Source organism: Saccoglossus kowalevskii, chromosome 7, assembly GCF_978046115.1.
Source record: "Saccoglossus kowalevskii chromosome 7, keSacKowa6.1, whole genome shotgun sequence".
NCBI lineage: Eukaryota > Metazoa > Hemichordata > Enteropneusta > Harrimaniidae > Saccoglossus > Saccoglossus kowalevskii.
Window position 1 is genome coordinate 16,864,943 of NC_140647.1, and position 23,988 is coordinate 16,888,930.

The window sequence follows — 23,988 nt, forward strand, 5'->3', positions numbered from 1 at the left end:
TGCTTTTTTATGAAATTTGATATGTGTGATCAAATAGACCGGGAGATACTGAAAACAAGGTTTTGTGAACATTCGTTCAGTTTTCTTAGGTAATTTTCTTTGTATAAGTAATAACACTCAAATGTATGCATTCCATGATTGTACACAACACTTACATATATATAATACATTATTATGATGTTTTAATTATAATGTTTTGCATTTGTTCACAATGATGGAGTTATGTGACAATTTTATATTCCAACAACACATATTATATTACAATGTGCCATCTCCAATGAAGTTCTCCAACATTAATTTTCACTTTCAAATCAGCTGCATCACCGATTTGCTTAGAAACTTCCAGAGTGCAACATTAAACCACAATGCAAATTTCAACATTTTAATATACGTAATGCCACAAGCACACGACCACCACACTAATTTGAGAATTGCACAGAAAAGTGTAAAGAATAATGAAAAATGTTTATATCAAGAACAATGCATTTGCAGTTTCAATGTGCTCCAATGTGCCAAAAATGTTGAACAATGTCACGAAATAAATACACGTGAATGTTGCGCCCAAGATAGAGTTCGAATGTCAGAGATACAAGTGAAGATACACAATTGCACACCCATACACACACACAGAGGTCAAAACACAAGTCTTTTCTGTTTTTGGATTTTGTTAGAACAAGGACTAAACATACAACACAATGACACGCAAAGAGTACTGTAAAATGACTAATTTTCACTGGGTTTGAATTTCACTGATTTAGCTTTTCAGGCATTTTCAGTGGGTTTTAAATTCACGGTTTTAATATTTAGATAATGTATTCTCAGCTCAATTTTACATATTAACTGAGCTTTAATTTAGCGCATTCTCCAGTCAGCAAAAATAAGTGAACAATTAATCCTTTTACAGTACTTCAAAACATGTTGAAACTATATTGCAAACACCAAGAAGGCAACACTTCAAGATTTCTACAATGATTTATTGTTACGCAACTTGACAAGAAGGCAAATACATGTAGCAACAAACCAAACCAATATAAAGATAACAAATTCCTTTTTTAGCCATAATTTTAATTAATTATACATCATTTAATTTACACATGCAGGATTCACACTTGGTCAAGATATGATTGTGTTAAATAATGTATCCGTATATAATTATGTGATATAAATAACTGGAGTTATCGGGTAAGAGGGAAAAAAACCAGTGGATAACGTTCCTCTTACACCTGGGTTTTTCAGGTATATAATATCATCATCATATACAAGTAGGAGATATTTAATGAAATAAAACAAATTTAATGATGAAGAAACTTTAAACCACTGCTTGTGTGTCTGGGAGATGACTGGAATAACAAATGTTATTGAAAGCAACAATGCCAAATCACATACATATATCTCAAGAAGCCACTATTTTAGAAGCAAAGCCCTTCAGGAGTGGATGGATGGATGGATGATGACACTTAATTTGCATGATCTCTTAAAACTGGGAACTATGACATCATGGATGCTGATTATGACATCACATAAGTCAATTATGACATCATGGATGCTGGTAATGATATCTAATATATGCTGAATATGACATCATGGATACAATTATGACATCAAATATGCCAATTACAGTTAAGTACTTTACATTTACTTTGAATTTATTTTTTGCTATTTTCCAGATAAATTAAAGTATTTTACAGTACAACATCATGGATGCTGATTATGACATCATGGATACCAGCTATGACATCACGTATGCTAATATTCTGTACATGCAATAATCATGCAATCAGAGGCTGATTTTTAATAAGTGGGTAACTGATGTCACCATTCTTTCATGTAGCAGTATGAAAGGAAGTAAAATAGCAGTCTCCGTGAACACGTAGGGCTTCACGACTAAAATACTAGGGTTATCAATATAATTTTAGTTTACAGAATCTGAGCACATCTACATACAAACAAAGCTTATGTTTTCTAACTTAAACCACAAAATAAACAGAAACAATAACTGAATATAAGTAATACAGCCATGAAACAAGCATGGGTTAAAGAAAAATGATATCAGTGTGAATAGTTTTAAAGATTTTTTAAAATGTAATCGCTGCCTTGAATACCATCAGACATTAGATGCCGACAGACAATCAGTAGGTAACTTGGATGCTGTAATCGCACTGGGTGTTTAGAATTGAGGACGGCAATGTGTTAGTGGACAACTATTACCAAACAGAACTATCAAATATAAATACCACACCTGCAATAATTAAGTACATGATTTGACGAATGAAGGTAAATGTGTGTATAAATTACACAATACAGAGCAGACTCAGAATGATAAACATAAATGGTATCTTGGTGGCAGTTGATTGGTGTAGACAATTACAAATACAACACGTGCAATATACCCTACTTTTAACTTACAAAGGTTGGCTGAAAAGATCAACTCAAATAACAAATATACAAGGTATCAGTAATTGGGGTAGATACAGGATGTACCAATTAGCAAGACTCCTTGGTGAAACAAGGATAACAAATATTCACAGCTAAGGACATAAATATTCAGTAAACGATATAATTGTAAGTAACATAATCCGGGTTTGAGAAAACAAATATGTAATTTAATCATTTGGATTTGTTTTTTTAATGCTTGAAAAATGATACAATTTCATTTACTCAAGAGAACCATTGTGTATTTTCCTTTCAGGCTTCAACATCAGGATATTTCGAATGACAAAATGGCTTGATATGAAAATCGAGTGTGAGTTTCTCTCTGAAAAGAGAGACATATTAGTATTGGTCTTTGAACTATTCAAGTTCAAAATCAAATCAGTCCATTTTTGCATGTTCGATCACTTTTCACGTATTACGAGAGATCACACAGTGAATGGAAAACCACCAATTCGGCATAATTTTTTCCATAATGTGCTTATTCAAATTTCTTTTAAACTATACAAGAGTGTTAACACATGATTTAGTTCTCAGCACGCAATGATGATGAGGATCAATTACCCTGGCTAAACAATATTCTGGTGATCATTACTTGACATAATCACAAAGCAGGAACCATCTATTTTTTAACAGAAGAATAAGTTAATTCAAACTAAATTTCAATTACAACAGCAAACCAATGTAGTATACTGTAAACACATTAATTTTTCGTTTAATTTTAATTTTGGTAATTTTTCTCTAATTTAAATCCACATGAATATTTAAAATTACAATAGACCTCATAAGTTTTACTGTAAAAGTTTAAATAAATACCAGTGAAAATTAATACATCTACAGTACTTATAATTATGACTTAAAAGTGTATGCTCATGTCTTCTACATCTGGAACTGAAAGTGAAAGATGTACCATATTTGCATAATTAGTAGCGCATATGCTTAAATCAGTACAGAAGGTTGTCTGGTCAAAATGACATATGCAATATACAATAAATACAATTTTGAGGTTTATGTTCACTTCTAATAGTGCAAATGTGGTATATGCACTTAGGATCATTGAAGTGTGTATGTGTGAGTGTATGGGTGTGTGTAAGCAACCACTGAAACCAGAAATTAGCGAAAACCCAATCACATACAGTATTCAATATGTAAATAAATGTACTCTTTCTAAAACACTTTATAAAACACTGAATAGATAGTACTATGATAAAATTGTAGGCTATGATTTAGTTTAAGGCACTAAAATGTTGTGTTATAAAATTACTAATAATTTGGATGGTCATCTTACGGGAATGGAGCAAGTGACCTGAATTAATATACTTGGACAGACGAAGGGAGTACGCTGCAAATCAATGATGGGTGGGTGCATTAATAGTTTTTGGTGGGTTTGCAATATCATGTACTATGTCAGTTCAATGCGATGTTATAATGCCTGTCGTCTTCCGCTATCAGGACAACTTTGTTCCAGTCATGAAAATGATCATCTGGATAGTAGGTGATGAAATCGTCTTTCTCGACTTGGGAAGGTCTCACAACTTTTAATGTCACACCCAGTGTATAACCCATTAAGAACATCTCCACCTGTAATAGGACAAGTCAAAGTAAGACTTTCGTAATATACAAGGTTATCATGAGAATACCGCAAAGTATGTACAAAGGCAGTACTGCAATGATTGTATTAATTGGCATGTAGTAGCAACCAATGCAATTCTGTATAGATCATGTGCATACTTTGCGATATTTTTCTGAAAACCTTTTTCCAGCTTGCAGAAATAATTTACTGAGGAATAATATACTGAAATGACAATGAAATACGTTTTGCACTGTGCGTAAGTTTGCATTTAGTGACCGAATTCTATTCCTATCATGGACTATAGCGCTATATTGCGTCTAATGTAAACAAAGGTTTGAATGCAACGTCAAATATTCAAGTATTTAGATTTACGCCTTCACTAATTTTTTTTTAACACCCCCTTCCACCCACGACTAAAACTGATTACATATTCAATTGTGACATTTCAAACTGATACTTGTAGAAAGTGGGTACTATTAAACTTTTTTACCACCAATTCTTTCTTTTTATTACAAATTTACAAAATATTGGCTTCAAAATTAGTGTTCATTTCAAGAAATCATGAAGAATATAAGAAAAAAAATGCAGATAAATTTGGAAGAGAAAGTCAGGTGGTAAAAAGGTTAGTGACCAATATGGTAAATTACGACACATAAATTAAGTTTCTTGAAACCTTCAGGATTATTAAGATTACTTCAACAACTAGTTAACATGCAGTAATTTGAAGAAAACACTAATCCCTTAACCTCAGTGAGATATCAATGATGCAGTCATACATACCTGTTCTACACCAGCACTGTCTCCAACTGAGTTTAAATGATTTCTCATCAACTGCTGTGGATTAGATGAACTATCCCTGGCATACATTAACCATACAAATACAGGCACCTAGTAAAACAACATGTATGGGTTGATGTATTGAAACTCTATTAATATACTAACTTGTTCCGTCAAAAATATAACAGTAACAAATTCTTTGCTTTAAAAAAGCAAGTCTACAGAGAGTGGAATTAAAAAATAGAGGCACCTAGTACAACAACAAAAAAACAACATGTATTGGTCGATGTATTGAAACTAACTTGATCTGTCAAAAATATTACAGTATAAAATGAGAAAATTCCTTATTTTAAAAAAGCAAGTCTACACGGAGTGGAATTAATAATGTTTACACAGTCTACACAGATTTCACACTTTGGTTCTTATTACAGGTACTCCTTTTTGAAGTATACAAATTCAATACCTTTACTCTTCAATGTCAGTACAATATTTTACTTTATTTCATGAAATTATCATTAGATAATTAGACGCTAATGTCTGCTGAGATTTCGTTGACAGCGAGACATCGACAAGGATTTGTTTATGCCCCCCCTCCCAAATCTATATTTAAACACCACACTGCTACTGACCTCTTTACCAGTGGTATTATCTTCATAGAGTCTAATAGCATTGTACAACATTAATATCTTCACAGCTTCTACAAGATATAGATCTGTCTCTGTGGTGTTGAAAGCATCCAGTATAAGGGTTTCTCTATCTGCCGGCACAGCAGTGTTACGCACCAATAGGATCTAGAAACAGGATAACAGTCTCTGTTAAATAGTTTTCAAAATGTGACATGCTGAAAATTGTATAAAATTACTAAACACATTAGAAACCAATAACAATGAGGATACATGTAGTACATATATGTCAGCAATATACACTAAATGGCTGACAGACGGCCATTTTAAATGAAATTATGAAACATACACATAAATGTATGATTTTTATACTACATTCAGATGAAACCTGTTATACTGTCAATGATAAATACTACAGTAGTACCGTACTCGACCGCGTTAGTGCCCATGCTCGGTCAAGCGCCCACCCCCACTTTTATGCAATTTTTATATTCGGGGTCACAAAATGCCAATAATTTATCGTTTTTATAAGATACAGCGTGGATATCGACCGCCGTGCGTAAACTACACTTTGACAATGATCTGTTAATAAAAGTAAAATGCAGTAAATATTTCAGGCTGTATTCAGTTTCCCGATAAAAAATGCTATTTACCATTTAAAAAAAACAAAAACATGTCATTTATTCGCCGAAATCAACTCCAACAGATCATACTTCTACATCGATAATTCACTTCCGCATTGCGTTACCCGAGGGTCTTCGGGAATTATCGAAAAATTGCGTCGGTACCACACAGCATTTCGATTGGATAATAACAGACTTGACCCATTAGGTCAAAGGACATTGATGCAGGTCAAATGCAAATACATCATGGCGGAAAGAGTTTGCGTACGATCGGACACAATCATCAGTGGCGATAATGATGAAGATTTTGACTTTGACCATGTTCCAACAGACTCAAATATTTTTAATCTCGTAAATTCGGGTGGTACGTAATTACTATTGTAATAAAATGTGCATATTCGACTATTTCTGTTTCTTCATCAATGTCAATGACGACTCACCTAATTTTGTAATTTTATTTTCCCTCAAACTTTCAAAGATGTAATATCCCTCTAAATCTGTCACATGGTGAATTAAAATTGTCAGTTCCACTCTTTTCCTAGGGGGGTGCTCGGGTAAGTGCCCACCCCTAAAAAAAGACCCTGGGCGCTGACGCGGTCGAGTACGGTATTTCATATTTACTTTCATCACTTGAAACTATAAATGCAAAACCAATGGAAAGCCAAGTATGGTGTTCAATATCTTGTGGTGACAAGAATGTGCAGGTTGAAACAAAAACAAAAACAAAACAGTTTTGTCATGGTCATGAATGGCTCCTTCAATACAGAATTGACCATCAGTTTGAATTTTAGTTTTTTTTCCCCCATGGTCTGACAACCACTGTATGTAAGGATGAAATAAAAATTATATTTGCTCTATTAGAAGTGCATCTCGAATATGAGTGACTATAAACCTAAAATTTCATTCATTGCATGATGGACCATTAAAATATGACTTAATAGGTGATTTTCCGTACAATTGCGAGATCTCGCGCGATGCATGAAAGACGCGCATCGAACGTCTGCCGCAAAAATCGAACGATTTGATTTTGAACTAGAATTTCTTTATTTCGTAGCTTACATTGACCGGCCGATCTTCGACAGAGGAATATTGCTTCCGAATACCCTTACTTAAGGTAGCGAGAAGGGTTTTGTGACGTTTTTAAATAAAACATTCTCTGTCTGTTGTCTCGTTCAGAACAGTAATTTAGGTTATATATATCAAAAGACTAAGTATAGAGGTACAAGTTCGCACAAACTGGGCAGTCATTGTTTACATAATTATCACGTGACATCAAAAATGGCGAACCTTGTAAAAATGACTAAGTACGCGATTGCGAGAGCACACTGCGGAATTTCCTGGTGAAATTTACGTCATGCATTGTCCGTAATCAAGCCCATTGAAATGCGTCTCCGATAATCAAAAGAGCTATTATTCCGATTTCTATGCAGGTTTGTTTTTTGTCCTTAAATTATTTCATACTTGGCACCTTTAACAGACTATTATTCTGTGACAAAGCATTTTCTTTAAAAACCCAGACATATTTCGCACCATCATTATCTTTTGAACGATAACTGCGAGTTTGAATGTCCTCGTCCTAACGCACTTGATTTGGCGGCGGTCCCAATCAGTCGTACTCGATCAAAACTTCAACTCGAGAAAAATGCGAAAAACAGTTTTGGTTAATAAAACACTGTAGATTTGCTGCATTATTATAAATATACACTAAAAATGGCCAAACATATTAACCACTGATATCATAGAACTCATAAAGAGTGTCAGATAATGAATAATTTCAAGCTCGAGCGTGAAAAATGAAGAAAACTGCTGGCATTTGAGTCCGTACTCAGGAACGTTCGGGTTTTCCATTGTTATGCAAACGAACAACGAAGGATAATCCTCTGACAAACATTACTGTACCACTGTACACGCTGACAGTTTACAAACAAGCTAATCCTTCAAGTGTCTCTGATAAGACATCTAATAAAACGGTTTTCATGGTGAAACAAAATGGCCGATGTTTGAAAAAAATTGCTGTGTCAGAGTGCGACACTGAGTGGCAGATTTTTCTTTGCCTCGTCTGTCAACGCTTTCTTTCTTTTCTTCGCCATTGCGTTAGAAAAAAAATGTATTAGTAAAATAGAATATTGACTTGGAAAATAAAACGACTTAAAAGAAAGTTGTGCAAAGTTACAGTACTCCTTTCGCACAACCTCCCGCCCGCTTCCACTTTCCAATCACCTTTTTTTCTCGTTTTTGCGACCGCTTGTTGAATTCGACCGGACAATTTCTGCTTTATTTTCGACCGCGCAAACCCTGAAATATCACCGCCCACCTGCTCGCTCGCTCGCGCGCATTTAAAATTCGGACTAACAGAATAATTTCCGAGGTTCACATTGTCTTATGTCTTTCTGTTTTTTATAGATGTTGAACAGCTGACAACATATTTTTTGTTTTAACTATCTATAATTATATGCACGCAACCTGACCCTTTGACCTCGATTTGGCCTGGACTGAATATTTTATTTTAAACAATATTCTGACGTGAAATACAAAATGTATTTCAACACAAGTACGACATGGTTGTCTGAGGTTTCTTTCCTGATTGTTGAGTCTTCGCAATGTGTTTTGTATAACTATTGTTGTTTCCCCCCGATGCTGAAGGACCGTAAATCTAAATGGCAGTTACATGCATGGGCTGAGTGGAAGAAAATATTTCTAAGCCTAAAATAAAACCTAATATTACACCTCTTTGTGTATTTGTTAATTTTACATATGTTTGTCATGACAGTATGTTTGTAAATATCTAGAAAAATCTCGTCTTTCGTTGATAATTTCGATTGTTTGTTTGGAATGTCGATCCCCGTTGGTTTCTCCATACTCAGGCTGAGTTTAGGAAGAGCGTCGATCAACACCGTGACAATCAGCCGAGAGAAGACAAACATTGACCGTAATTCATGGGGATCATGTCCGTAATTTGTGGGCTGAAACCCCAAATAATTAAACAAGTATTATTATTTTAATATATATTTTATTTTACATCGCAAAACTAAACCATGCAAAAACAGAGCTAGAGTTGTTCGCGGTGAAACAACCGCATTGAAGACAATGCAACTTCAACTAGCCATTTCTTACCTTGAAATAAAAAAATAAAATTCGAAGAGCATCGGGGAAAATATTAATAATCATCCTTATCAATCGCTTGCTTTATTTTATTCGAATCTATGAAATTCACGATTTTTTTTTACATTTGTTGGCAACTTCCGCGCTAAAAAAGTTATGGCTATACTAGTAACTAAATTTGACACGTTTTTCTTTTAAGCCCAATAAATTATTCATACATGTCAAGCTCTGTTCGATTCTTTCAGGGCATATGGCCGTTTTTAGTCGAAAATATTTGTTGTGGGAACACTTTTATGGTACGTATACGGTATAGACCGAACTCGTTCAATGATCGTGACTTAATTTTAAAAATTCAATGTCAAATTTTACCAGACGTGGACCGATGTGGATTCGGTATCGTTATTTTTGGAATTAATCACTAACATTTCCTCGTTTCTCTGCTCTCTCAAAAGGAGTTACCTAGGCTTTTTTTCACGTAACTGTCTCATTAAAAAAAATATTACATCTAGAACAAGCACCCAAAACATGTAACAAGAGGTCCCAGTTCAGTTGCTTTCACGATACAAGTGTAATACAACTATTAGATTTGAAGTGTCGTTCAGAATGTAATAATAGTTAATACTAGTTGTATGTTCACACTTTACTATCAAAACCACCATTTCAACCATCCATGTGCCAGTGATCAGTGTTTGGGCGCGCGGTCAATGTTTTCAATGAGCGAGCGAGCGAGCGAAAACAAAACTCGATTAAAATGCGGTCGGAAATTAAGCGATAAGCGGTCGATGTAAAAGCGGAAGGTGGGGCGAAATGAGTACTGTATGACCATGTTTCTCGGTCGAAGTCTCGACTGACAATAATGCTGACAATGGACGTTAGATAAACACGCATTGTTTGCAACTGGAAGCTTATCACCCGTTATATCAGAATCGTCAACAACAGAGTATACAGATAAGATGTTATCATTTAAACCCTTTCAAAGATAAACATTATGCAAATATCCACGAAACGCCAGTTGTAGTCTTTTCTGCTAGTGTTTTAAAACACTAATTTGAGCAACGTTATTTCGCAATTTCGATCTTTTGTAAACCCGGGGTGATGTATCAAGGTCTAAAGTAACCGTTTTATCAATTTGTGAAAAATCAAGAAAAAAGTGAAAATTTCCCTTCTCGCTACCTTAATCGAAATTGCCTATCATCAAATGTGGACAGCACATTATTAAGCATGGAAATGTCCCCGAAATACTTTCGCGTTTGTCGAATCCCACACGATGTTTGACGCGACTACGACGCTATGACCTTTGTTTGTCCTGTTTTTACGTTCGATTTCACGCATAACGCGTGATTCTCGCAGTGAACAGAAAATGGTCTATTTGACCATAGACAAAACGGTACATGGTGATCACCTCAAGATAGGACTAACCTCTTCTAAGGCATAGTTAACCATCACACACAATAACATGATAAGTTGCTGTTCTTACCTGTTCCTCAAGAACCCTCAGGCAGTGTTTCATAGTTTGCACAGTGTTTTTAACATCACCAAAGCGATGAGCAAATGACCAATCAGATACCCAGTGATATCCACTGCTGATAAACCAATCAGGCACCTAGAGTGAAGCAATTTACACATAGGATGTCAAACTGAATACACCACAGGCCTTTCTGAGCTTGAATGCATTTGTCTCATTAACATTGAACTTCTACTGTTTTTAATTCTATTACATGTTCACAGTGCATATTGTGAGTATATGAAGCCAAAGAACTTATGTCTGAATAATGCTAACTTGTGCATGCATATTGCTAACTTAATTGTGTATGAATAATGCTACTAGTAACTTGTGTATGAGTGGTGGCTAATTTGTGTATGAGTGGTGGCTAATTTGTGTATGAGTGGTGGCTAATTTGTGTATGAGTGGTGGCTAATTTGTGTATGAGTGGTGGCTAATTTGTGTATGAGTGGTGGCTAATTTGTTTATGAGTGGTGGCTAATTTGTTTATGAGTGGTGGCTAATGTGTGTATGAGTGGTGGCTAATGTGTGTAAGAGTGGTGGCTAATTTGTGTAAGAGTGGTGGCTAATTTGTGTAAGAGTGGTGGCTAATTTGTGTATGAGAGGTGGCTAATTTGTGTATGAGTGGTGGCTAATTTGTGTATGAGTGGTGGCTAATTTGTGTATGAGTGGTGGCTAATTTGTGTAGTGTAATGCGAATAATTTGTATATGAATGTGTGTACGACTAATTTGAGTTTGAATAGTGGCTAGTTTGTGTATGAATAGTTGGTAATTTGTGTTCCAATAAGGCCGGTTTGTGTTCCAATGAGGCTAATTTGTGTTCCAATGAGGCTAATTTGAGTTCCAATGAGGCAGATTTCTGTTCTAATGAGGCTAATTTGTGTTCCAATGAGGTTAATTTGTGTTCCAACGAGGCTGATTTGTGTTCCAACGAGGCTGACTTGTGTTCCAACGAGGCCAACTTGTGTTCCAATGAGGCTAACTTGTGTTCCAACGAGGCTAATTTGTGTTCCGAGGCTAATTTGTGTTCCAATGAGGTTAATTTGTGTTCCAACGAGGCTGATTTGTGTTCCAACGAGGCTAACTTGTGTTCCAACGAGGCCAACTTGTGTTCCAATGAGGCTAACTTGTGTTCCAATGAGGCTAATTTGTGTTCCAATGAGGCTAATTTGTGTTTTAATGAGGCTAATTTGTATTCCAATGAGGCTAATTTGTGTTCCAATGAGGTTAATTTGTGTTCAAATGAGACTGATTTGTGTTCAAATGAGACTGATTTGTGTTCCAATGAGGCTAACTTGTATTCCAATGAGGCTAACTTGTATTCCAATGAGGCTAACTTGTATTCCAATGAGGCTAACTTGTGTTCCAATGAGGCTAACTTGTATTCCAATGAGGCTAACTTGTGTTCCAATGGGGCTAACTTGTGTTCCAATGAGGCTAACTTGTATTCCAATGAGGCTAACTTGTGTTCCAATGAGGCTAACTTGTGTTCCAATGAGGCTAACTTGTGTTCCAATGAGGCTAACTTGTGTTCCAATGAGGCTAACTTGTATTCCAATGAGGCTAACTTGTGTTCCAATGAGGCTAACTTGTATTCCAATGAGGCTAACTTGTATTCCAATGAGGCTAACTTGTATTCCAATGAGGCTAACTTGTATTCCAATGAGGCTAACTTGTATTCCAATGAGGCTAACTTGTGTTCCAATGAGGCTAACTTGTGTTCCAATGAGGCTAACTTGTGTTCCAATGAGGCTAACTTGTATTCCAATGAGGCTAACTTGTGTTCCAATGAGGCTAACTTGTATTCCAATGAGGCTAACTTGTGTTCCAATGAGGCTAACTTGTGTTCCAATGAGGCTAACTTGTGTTCCAATGAGGCTAACTTGTGTTCCAATGAGGCTAACTTGTGTTCCAATGAGGCTAACTTGTATTCCAATGAGGCTAACTTGTGTTCCAATGAGGCTAACTTGTGTTCCAATGAGGCTAACTTGTGTTCCAATGAGGCTAACTTGTGTTCCAATGAGGCTAACTTGTATTCCAATGAGGCTAACTTGTGTTCCAATGAGGCTAACTTGTGTTCCAATGAGGCTAACTTGTATTCCAATGAGGCTAACTTGTGTTCCAATGAGGCTAACTTGTGTTCCAATGAGGCTAACTTGTATTCCAATGAGGCTAACTTGTGTTCCAATGAGGCTAACTTGTGTTCCAATGAGGCTAACTTGTGTTCCAATGAGGCTAACTTGTATTCCAATGAGGCTAACTTGTGTTCCAATGAGGCTAACTTGTGTTCCAATGAGGCTAACTTGTATTCCAATGAGGCTAACTTGTGTTCCAATGAGGCTAACTTGTGTTCCAATGAGGCTAACTTGTGTTCCAATGAGGCTAACTTGTGTTCCAATGAGGCTAACTTGTGTTCCAATGAGGCTAACTTGTGTTCCAATGAGGCTAACTTGTGTGCCAATGAGGCTAACTTGTGTGCCAATGAGGCTAACTTGTGTGCCAATGAGGCTAACTTGTGTGCCAATGAGGCTAACTTGTGTTCCAATGAGGCTAACTTGTGTTCCAATGAGGCTAACTTGTGTTCCAATGAGGCTAACTTGTGTTCCAATGAGGCTAACTTGTATTCCAATGAGGCTAACTTGTATTCCAATGAGGCTAACTTGTGTTCCAATGAGGCTAACTTGTGTTCCAATGAGGCTAACTTGTGTTCCAATGAGGCTAACTTGTGTTCCAATGAGGCTAACTTGTGTTCCAATGAGGCTAACTTGTGTTCCAATGAGGCTAACTTGTGTTCCAATGAGGCTAACTTGTGTTCCAATGAGGCTAACTTGTGTTCCAATGAGGCTAACGTGTGTTCCAATGAGGCTAACTTGTATTCCAATGAGGCTAACTTGTGTTCCAATGAGGCTAACTTGTGTTCCAATGAGGCTAACTTGTGTTCCAATGAGGCTAACTTGTATTCCAATGAGGCTAACTTGTATTCCAATGAGGCTAACTTGTGTTCCAATGAGGCTAACTTGTGTTCCAATGAGGCTAACTTGTGTTTCAATGAGGCTAACTTGTGTTCCAATGAGGCTAACTTGTGTTCCAATGAGGCTAACTTGTATTCCAATGAGGCTAACTTGTATTCCAATGAGGCTAACTTGTGTTCCAATGAGGCTAATTTGTGTTCCAATGAGGTTAATTTGTGTTCAAATGAGACTGATTTGTGTTCAAATGAGACTGATTTGTGTTCCAATGAGGCCAACTTGTGTTCCAATGAGGCCAACTTGTGTTCCAATGAGGCTAACTTGTGTTCCAATGAGGCTAACTTGCATTCCAGTGAGGCTAACTTGTGTTTCAGTGAGGTTAATTTGTGTTTCAGTGAGGTTAATTTGTGTTCAAATGAGGTAATTTGTGTTCCAATGAGGCTAATTTGTGTTCCAATGAGGCTAACTTGTGTTCCAATGAGGCTAACTTGTGTTCCAATGAGGCTAACTTGTGTTCCAATGAGGCTAACTTGTGTTCCAATGAGGCTAACTTGTGTTCCAATGAGGCTAACTTGTGTTCCAATGAGGCTAACTTGTGTTCCAATGAGGCTAACTTGTGTTCCAATGAGGCTAACTTGTGTTCCAATGAGGCTAACTTGTATTCCAATGAGGCTAACTTGTGTTCCAATGAGGCTAACTTGTGTTCCAATGAGGCTAACTTGTGTTCCAATGAGGCTAACTTGTGTTCCAATGAGGCTAACTTGTGTTCCAATGAGGCTAACTTGTGTTCCAATGAGGCTAACTTGTGTTCCAATGAGGCTAACTTGTGTTCCAATGAGGCTAACTTGTGTTCCAATGAGGCTAACTTGTGTTCCAATGAGGCTAACTTGTGTTCCAATGAGGCTAACTTGTGTTCCAATGAGGCTAACTTGTGTTCCAATGAGGCTAACTTGTGTTCCAATGAGGCTAACTTGTGTTCCAATGAGGCTAACTTGTGTTCCAATGAGGCTAACTTGTGTTCCAATGAGGCTAACTAGTATTCCAATGAGGCTAACTTGTGTTCCAATAAGGCTAACTTGTGTTCCAATGAGGCTAACTTGTGTTCCAATGAGGCTAACTTGTGTTCCAATGAGGCTAACTAGTATTCCAATGAGGCTAACTTGTGTTCCAATAAGGCTAACTTGTGTTCCAATGAGGCTAACTTGTGTTCCAATGAGGCTAACTTGTATTCCAATGAGATTAATTTGTGTTCCAATGAGACTAACTTGTGTTCCAATGAGGCTAACTTGTGTTCCAATGAGGCTAACTTGTGTTCCAATGAGGCTAACTTGTGTTCCAATGAGGCTAACTTGTGTTCCAATGAGGCTAACTTGTGTTCCAATGAGGCTAACTTGTGTTCCAATGAGGCTAACTTGTGTTCCAATGAGGCTAACTTGTGTTCCAATGAGGCTAACTTGTGTTCCAATGAGGCTAACTTGTGTTCCAATGAGGCTAACTTGTGTTCCAATGAGGCTAACTTGTGTTCCAATGAGGCTAACTTGTGTTCCAATGAGGCTAACTTGTGTTCCAATGAGGCTAACTAGTATTCCAATGAGGCTAACTTGTGTTCCAATAAGGCTAACTTGTGTTCCAATGAGGCTAACTTGTGTTCCAATGAGGCTAACTTGTGTTCCAATGAGGCTAACTTGTGTTCCAATGAGGCTAACTAGTATTCCAATGAGGCTAACTTGTGTTCCAATAAGGCTAACTTGTGTTCCAATGAGGCTAACTTGTGTTCCAATGAGGCTAACTTGTGTTCCAATGAGGCTAACTAGTATTCCAATGAGGCTAACTTGTGTTCCAATGAGGCTAACTTGTGTTCCAATGAGGCTAACTTGTGTTCCAATGAGGCTAACTTGTATTCCAATGAGATTAATTTGTGTTCCAATGAGACTAATTTGTGTTCCAATGAGACTAATTTATGTTCCAATGAGACTAATTTATGTTCCAATGAGACTAATTTATGTTCCAATGAGACTAATTTATGTTCCAATGAGACTAATTTATGTTCCAATGAGACTAATTTATGTTCCAATGAGACTAATTTATGTTCCAATGAGACTAATTTATGTTCCAATGAGACTAATTTATGTTCCAATGAGACTAATTTATGTTCCAATGAGACTAATTTATGTTCCAATGAGACTAATTTATGTTCCAATGAGACTAATTTATGTTCCAATGAGGCTAATTTGTGTTCCAATGAGACCAAATAGTTTATGAATGAGGCTAATTGTATTTGAATGAGGTTGATTTGTTTGTGAATAGTGGCTAATTTGTGTATAAATGGTAGCTATTTAAGTTTTAATACATCAAACTTTTCAGTATATATAATTAACATATCAATGAGCCTTAATGTTTTTAAGAAAAGTATGAACACATTTCTCGAATTGCAAAACAATGACTCCTTAATTGCAGTGAATTGCTGACTAGGGATTCCTTAGTCAGCTGTTATAAATATATTGATAAATTAGCCTAAATGATGGACAGTCAATCAGTGACATGTACAATTGTAATTACCAAGATTTATTACCTGTTTATTAGACGACACACTAAAATATAATACTAAGGCCATGCAGTAAGAGCACATTGACTTTGAACAACCAGACTTTGAAGAGTAACTCAAAAAGATGTACATCACATTTATATACATACCTGTGTGATTTTTTCAAGGTCATGTCCAAGTTTAATATTAATAACGTCATTAACAAGTGATTGATATAATGGAGCTCGAACTGCGCAATAATTATCACCACGGATTATCCTTAGATAGTCGCATTCTAATAGCGAAAGTATCTTTCCATATCCCTAAATACATCAAACACACAGAATTAAAAACTATTCTTAAATTTGCAGCAAATTTTAACCATTTAAAAATAAATATTTTACACTGTAAAAAACTGTATTTCCACTTAGAATCTATTTTTGTTAATTTCGCAGTAGAGATGACTCAGTGGAATTAATATCCAGCAAATATACCCTTTTTACTACATTCAACTCATCAAAAATCACCCAAAAAATCTTTACAGCGAAAATGGATTCCAGCTAAAATAAAGTACTGTATTTAACAGTGCACATGTATCTGGTCAGCATTTTCAGTTACAAGTAAACACAATGTTTCAAAGACAGAATTGCACAGAATATTAAAGTTCCATAATCATTACCACACAAGTGTTGAATATTAGTCATAAGCATTCTACTCATGTGCAATAATTTGTTCATACAAAATATAAACATGCACTGTATGGTGAATCACACTGCAACTGGCATGTTAATTTTAAAGAGAGCTGTATTGCCTGGGATATTATTACAGTTTAGCCAAAGATCTGGTATACTTGTGTTGACTTGTAATGTCTCGTGTCACAGTCCTTTTATCATCTCTGTGCTTGTGTTAGCAAGCAGTGAACAATAGCCTAGTCCGCCCACAACAACATGTCACTGAATACCACCCAAGTTGTTAATGCTCTGTTCATAACAAGTCACACTGCACATTACTAAAAGATGTCAATATTAAGCAGCAGAATAATCTCCGAAGATAATCACGGATTGCTGATATACATTGCATGAAACAAGTTTAAATCAGTATTGGGAGAAACTGTATGTTCATTCTAAATAGCCAACCAATAACAGACAATTTATAGTAATTTAAGTCAATGTCTGACATGACATATAGATGATGTGCCCCATTACGCCATCTAGGCTACCCAAAGGTTGAGATTTCCTACACAATTAGGTCAGAGAACTTTGCAGAGAGAGAGAGACCAATCTGGGGCAGGGTACAAGTGGTAATAAACATTAGTTGTCTGTATCATCATTGCCACCTCCATATCTAAACACTGTGTGTATAATTTATAGCAAGTTGCATTTAAAACCTTTGACAAGATTTCCTCAAATATTCAACACTTGAAGAAAATTAAAACACATGATGCTGTGTATATCCTAGTCAAGGTTTAAGGTACATGTGTTCACAGTACATGTACTGAGGTACTGGGAAAGGAGAAATAGTCACTGAGATAAAATGTATTCCAAGTTGCATGGTTTTAAGTTCAATATTTTGTGACAGAACCAATACATTGTGGGGGGGGGGGAAAGCAATATTCGCTAGGTTTTAATTAATCTAACATATTCAGGAATCAACATTTACTGTAGAGTACTGGTACTTTATTTTTGCTTGGAATTAATTTTTGCTATTTTCGCTGAAGACATAATTCAGTGAAAATAAAATCCAGCGAATATGTTTTTTTTCCTATATTTTACATTCAACTCATCAGGAATCAGTGAAAATAAAATCCATACAAAACACCCAAAAAGCGAAAATTTATTCGAGCTAAAATAAAGTAAACAATAAATGCAAGAATAATATTGGTCAAATAATTAAGCATTTTCACAGAAATATCTTGTTAAGTGATAGGATGCATGAAAGAGGATGCATGAAAGAAATAAGTAAATCATGTTTTATGAGAAGTAACATTGTAATATTTCAAATAAAGTCTCGTCCTTAAGATTGACGTGAGTGATAAGTGTTACACTTACCTTTCTCATAGCGTTGGCATTAACAGTGTTTCCTTTCCATTCTGTTGTCACATAATGTGAGATTCGTTTTTTGTCACTAATGTTTGTAGATACCCTGACTGGCAGTCCACCTCTGGCTGCATTGCAATTCTCTGCAAGTATAAAGGCAATAGGACATTGTACTGCTGTATTTAATAGTTAATAATTTTGACACATTTTGTAATAAAATGCATGTTTTTTTTTGTGATAAAAAATGTCTGTAATAAATACACATTTTGTAATTACTAGTCCATTAAACGTATTTTTAAAACAAAAATTATGTTTATGTATTTTGTAATAGCCATCCACGTGTTCTGTAAAATAGTTAGATATGCATCATTTCAATATATTAGTTAATGTAGATAAAAACAAATACACAGTTTGTTTAACTAACATGCATATTACAGTATACATTATACCCCAGACGTCTGAGCTCTAGTCGGACAATTTATTTTATTTTCTGAACTATAAATAAATTACAGTAAAGATGCAGGTTAGCAAGTATTCTGAGGATTATATATCCACACTGTTGATCTTAATATTATATTACTGGTATGAACGCTAAAACAAGAAAAAAACGCTGCTAATTTTGCAAAAAAAAACATGTATTTGAAGTTCAAAAAACAATGACTGATTTGCAATGTAATATATGATGCTTTACAAGACTTTTCCTGTTTTTCACATGTTGAAAAGATTCCAATTTCAATAGATACAAGCTTCAACAAGTTTTGGGTTGTTTTCTGTGAAACTTTCGCACCATATCTGCCGTGCGCGTGTACAGTTTTTTAATATTGAGTTTTTTTTTGTATGTCCTTTTCATGCCTGATGACAAATACACGGACGCACATTCAAATCACTCCCATAACTAGTCTCTTAGGAGAGCTTTTTTCACTCTCCATCCCTTTTCAAAAGGCAAGGCCTGTATTTACAATCTCCCCATTTACAATCTCTATAAAAAAAAGGGGGGGGGGGCAAAACAATTCAGTATTAACAGTGGGCTGTGGCTAACTATGTTGCTGTTTTGAACAAATTTGATTAGAGTACATAAATATATGAAATGGTTTGTTCCTATTTTCTGATTTAGATATTAGAAACTTACCAGTAGAGTCTGCACCGTCTCTTCCATATATGCGTGTATCTTTATTCATTTTTAACACTGGATTACTTGAAACATTCATCACTTTAGACTGTGCAAAAGACTGGCTCTGCACGTGTGAACTTGTTACTGCAACAGGCTGGCTCTGCACATGTGAATTTGTTACTACAACAGGCTGGCTCTGCACGGGTGAACTTGTGACTGCAACAGGCTGGCTCTGAACTTCTAAACTTGTTACTGCAAGAGACTGGGTCTGCATGGGTGAACGTGTTACTGCAACAGGCTGGCTCTGAACTTCTGAACTTGTTACTGCAAGAGACTGGGTCTGCATGGGTGAACGTGTTACTGCAACTGGCTGGGTCTGCATTGGTGAAATTTTTACTGCAACAGACTGGTTCTGCACGGGTGTACTTGTGACTGCAACAGGCTGGGTCTGCACATGTGAACTTGATACTGCAACAGACTGGGACTGAATGGATGAACTTGTTACTAACGATTTATTCCCTTTATAATTTGGAGTTAAACTTGATTGGGGTTGATCCTTAGTGTCCCATGATATGCTAGTATGAGATGAAACTGGACTGAGAAAAAAATGACGCATCGATCGAGGAAAATTAAACTGATCATCTGTACTCTTTTTACTGGTATACGCCCCAGGAGAGAGGTTCAATTGTTCAATGGCGTCAAGATCAGTTGCCTTCACACCACCTGTTATTGCTTTCTTTCTTGGCAGTGTTCCATAGAGTGAAGCAGTTTTCCTTTTTTGCTTCATTTCATCTGGCGTCACATAGGAATCAGTCCGTTTTTGAAAAGACGAGCTCGATGCAACAACATTTGGCACACTCCTGTTTAATTTTTCAGCTAGTTTTTGGTCCCTGACGTCGATTTGACCTGACAAGTCCATAATCTGTGATGGAGTGTTCCTTGTTCTGTTATCAAGTGAGTTCGCACGCCGACTTGACTTTCCGTATTTATCAATGGGAGTGGGTTGCTGAGAACTGGCAGGAGAGCTGCACAATAACTGAGTGGTAATGGGCTTAGGGGAGTTGTGAATTACAACATCTAGGTCTGTCTCTCGAACAGTACTAAACTTCACAGATTGTGTTGTCTCTACTTTTACACTTGACACATTCGATTTTGTCTTTTCTATTGATGCCACTCCCCTTGCTTTCATAGATTTATCTGCAGATACACCATTGTCTATTCCAACCCCATGTCTACTATTTGTTACCACACTTTTCCCAGATTTACCATGAGAAACAGTAATTCCATTTCCCTGTTCAACAGTAGCAACATCTTTTATTTTCTGACCAGTGTCGTATTTCTGTAATTCCTCTGCCACTTTTGGTGTATCCACCAAAACAAAGCTGTCCATCCCTGAACTAACATCGCTTGGTTTCACTGGCGTATTACATACATCTTTTTTAGAACCTACCTCTTTATTTTTTTGTGCAGCTGCATTCTTCTGTCTCCTCCAAGTGCGGTAATGTTTTGGAGACCCCTCATAGTTCAGGATTTCAAACTCATCACAGCTGGTCATACTATTATTTAAACTAGACATTCTACTAGAACTCATGGACATATTCCCTAAATTCCCGAATGAAGACGCTTTTTCAGGCGTGTCGATCACCTCATAGCTCCCTGATAAAGAAGATTTCGGCTTGAACTGTATTTTATTTCCTTTACTTTTTAATTTGCCTTGCTTGTTCAAAGAATCAAAGCTGATGTCTGAGTGAGTCGCACTAACCACAGAGTCATTAAATGCACTACTTGTCTCATCATCTTGGTGGGTTTTACTTAGAGCCTGACCCATTGTTATAGTTGGTCAGCTGCTAGGTCCAGTCAGAATTCTTGCCAATATGCGTGGAAGCTGGAGACAGATAGTAACTCAATGGCCTGCAAACAAAATGCAAAAACAAAAATTAGAATATTTAACAAAAGAAATGCAGGGTTCTCCCTAGGCATTGTAAATTAGGGATCCCAACTCTCTTTTAATAAACAATAGAGCTAAATTATCTTTAAAATGAATACAACATATTCTATTGTTAAGCAAATTGATTGATGTGCTAAACTGTTTCACAAGTCAGGAAAACTTTAAAAATGTGTTGCATTGAACATTTCATTTTGAATTTTTAAGACAGTGAGTCACAGAGACTTGGATGAAATTTTATTCCAATAAAATGTCATCAAATATCAAATCAACAATTTTATTACCAGCAAAAAGAAATAAAAAAAAGTTTTACAGTATTTATTGTGTCATCATCTACATCTAGAATTAGATCAAAGAATATTGCTTGCTACATTTACATGTAAGTGATCAGTCATAAATTACTGAATGCCAAGATCTCCAGTGGTGTTTTGAAGACAGTCACACCCTATTACTCATGTCCTGTCTCCTCTCATGTCATCAAGTTTGCATACTGTAATGTATTTGCTCTATTAGAAGGGAATCTTCAATAGAAACACATATAAAATTCTAATTATTCAAAGCTGGTTCATTCAAACCACTGGACCAAACATTGGTACTTGCTTTTAATCTAAATACCAAAATAATATGTAAATAGCACAAATGTATTGAACGCAGAAAAGAAAATCATGTTGTAATTTTTACTTGTCACTAAAATCAATGTCTTTACTACCGTCACACATACATTTAACAACACGTCTGCCGACAAATTTGTTAGTGATTTAGCGATGTTGCCTTCAGATAAACATTCAACACCTGCTTTCAAATTTAGAACATCACTTGCATTATTTCTTCCCATCAGAAGAGACAAGCATGTCATGAAAGATACCATCATTTTGAGGTTTAAACCACTTACTTTGTTATACAATAAAAAACAGTTGTTTACACAGATAAAACATGTTCTTAGTATTTAATTTTGCAAGTACATTTCGTTCTGAAATTTCTACATACTAGTCCTTCCATACACACAGTGCATATAAGCCCAATAGGATATTCCGAAAACATTTTGGTGCAAAGTTTTACATTCAAGATGGCAATTGCTATAACACATGCTTGTGAAGGTAATATCACAATTTGTTGCCTGGCCAAGGGATGGTGGTCATGACTATAATATTGATGATGCCTGAGCCGAAGGCATTGTTTGCTGAAAAAAACAGTGAAATACACTTAGTAAATGTTATTTTCAGCCACGGATACTCGTTTTAGTAATTGTGTTTCAGCAGTGTGAATCACTCAATTTATCAAGAATACCGGGTAACATTTTTGAAATGACTTGAGAAATTCTCAAACGCATGTTATTTGATCATTCTTCGGATAAAAATGTCTGAGTGCCGTGGAAGTGACTGAAATTACTTTCTCACTGAAGTACCACTCCATCTATTCACAAGTCACACAGCTTTAGAGCGTTTTTGCTTAGCATCGGCTGGAACGCGTAGAAATGCTCACAGTGTAGAACGCGCCGCAACGACCCCAATATAAAAAATACCCTAAACATCAAAACAGAGTATCTTACTTAATATCCATTATGGCATGTTTGGATGGCTAAAGTTCCTGTTAAAGATCAAGCATACAGTTAATTTATTACAGCATGGAGCTAAAAGTATCTTTTTTATTTCCTGATTAGATACACACTTATAATAGCACAAACCGATAAGGGCTGGAGGAATCCTTCAGTCCCCATTTAAGCACAGACCTAAGATGCAATAACACACTATATGACCACTATATTGGTCTTCTGTTTATGTTCATTTCTTGTCAGAGAAATGCCAGAAGCTATTTAGTATTTGCTAATAAACAAACATAGAAAACAGGAAATGAAACAGGACGTAACTTATTGAATTGTTAATTGGATTTCAGGATCACAACCCACGCACAATGTATAAAATACACCATTGATAGCATAAACTGTCTGTCGTTCATGACGTACAGAGGGTGGTGCGTACGTGTTATTTTTGTCCAGGGAGTGAACAGGTTAAAACAGTACAGGGCTGACACTTGCCCTTTGTACAATGTCCACTATGAAGTCCCCGGCGGAAACGATCACCGGGAAATCCCCTCAAAACAAAGACCCAAATTGATTAAAATCAGCTCAATCCCAAACCAGAAACCACCTGACACTTCTCTGGTTTAACGATATCGTTATTACACATACCTTGTCAGATAAGGACGGGTCATTTCGACCCAACTTCCTCTACACCGGTGTCATGTAACGTAACACCGTCGAACCCCGACAAGGAGTCTGTCTGGATACGACAATGTCGGTCTCATTCAACACAAACATGCTCAGAACAGAACAATATCACTAGCTTTGCCGAAACTAATTACTTACCCAAACCTTAAGGTTCATGAACCAGAGTAACTGCGATCACAGCGTAGTTTTGCGAGAAACACGCGTAGAGTGTTTTTTGTACGAAAATCTTGAACGAGAGTATCGAACATTACGAACAGATCAGCTTGTCCGCCATGTTTTTTTTCTCCTGAATTCCACAGGAAAAATAGAACTTCCGGTTCATCCAAATGACGTCATTGCCACCGATGCGTAACTGGCTGATCACCACTGTGGTTGACCAAACACTTGGAATTCCTCCGATAAAATTGAAGTAACTACAATAATAAATACCAGTAATATAATAAAATTAAAAAAATAGAAAACAACTAATCGAAAAATATGGGAAACTAACAAACACTTATTGGTCAGATATTAAATTATTGGACCAGACAGACAACAAATAAA

The 23,988-nt window shown here is 36.2% G+C and overlaps 1 protein-coding gene across 1 annotated transcript; it reads right to left on the bottom strand.

Moving 5' to 3' along the window:
• Nucleotides 1-953: 953 nt before the first annotated feature.
• LOC100366670 (uncharacterized) lies at nucleotides 954-23,788 on the bottom strand. Its single transcript, XM_085501175.1, has 8 exons — nucleotides 23,584-23,788; nucleotides 19,292-21,184; nucleotides 18,175-18,305; nucleotides 16,297-16,449; nucleotides 10,606-10,731; nucleotides 5,410-5,571; nucleotides 4,784-4,891; nucleotides 954-4,011 (listed from the first exon to the last, which is right to left on the bottom strand). The coding sequence occupies exons 2-8, from the start codon at nucleotides 21,099-21,101 to the stop codon at nucleotides 3,838-3,840; spliced, it is 2,664 nt and encodes an 887-aa protein (XP_085357301.1). The 5' UTR covers nucleotides 21,102-21,184; nucleotides 23,584-23,788; the 3' UTR covers nucleotides 954-3,837.
• Between the last annotated feature and the right edge of the window lie 200 nt (nucleotides 23,789-23,988).

Bases quoted from the DNA above. Each gene is read 5' to 3' on its own strand.
- LOC100366670 (XM_085501175.1), bottom strand. From the start codon at position 21,101: ATGGGTCAGGCTCTAAGTAAAACCCACCAAGATGATGAGACAAGTAGT. The intron at 18,306-19,291 runs GTAAGTTTCTAA...TTATACTTGCAG, and splicing joins AGACGGTGCAGACTCTACTG to AGAATTGCAATGCAGCCAGA. The intron at 5,572-10,605 runs GTAAGAACAGCA...TCCTGTTTCTAG, and splicing joins TGAGGGTTCTTGAGGAACAG to ATCCTATTGGTGCGTAACAC.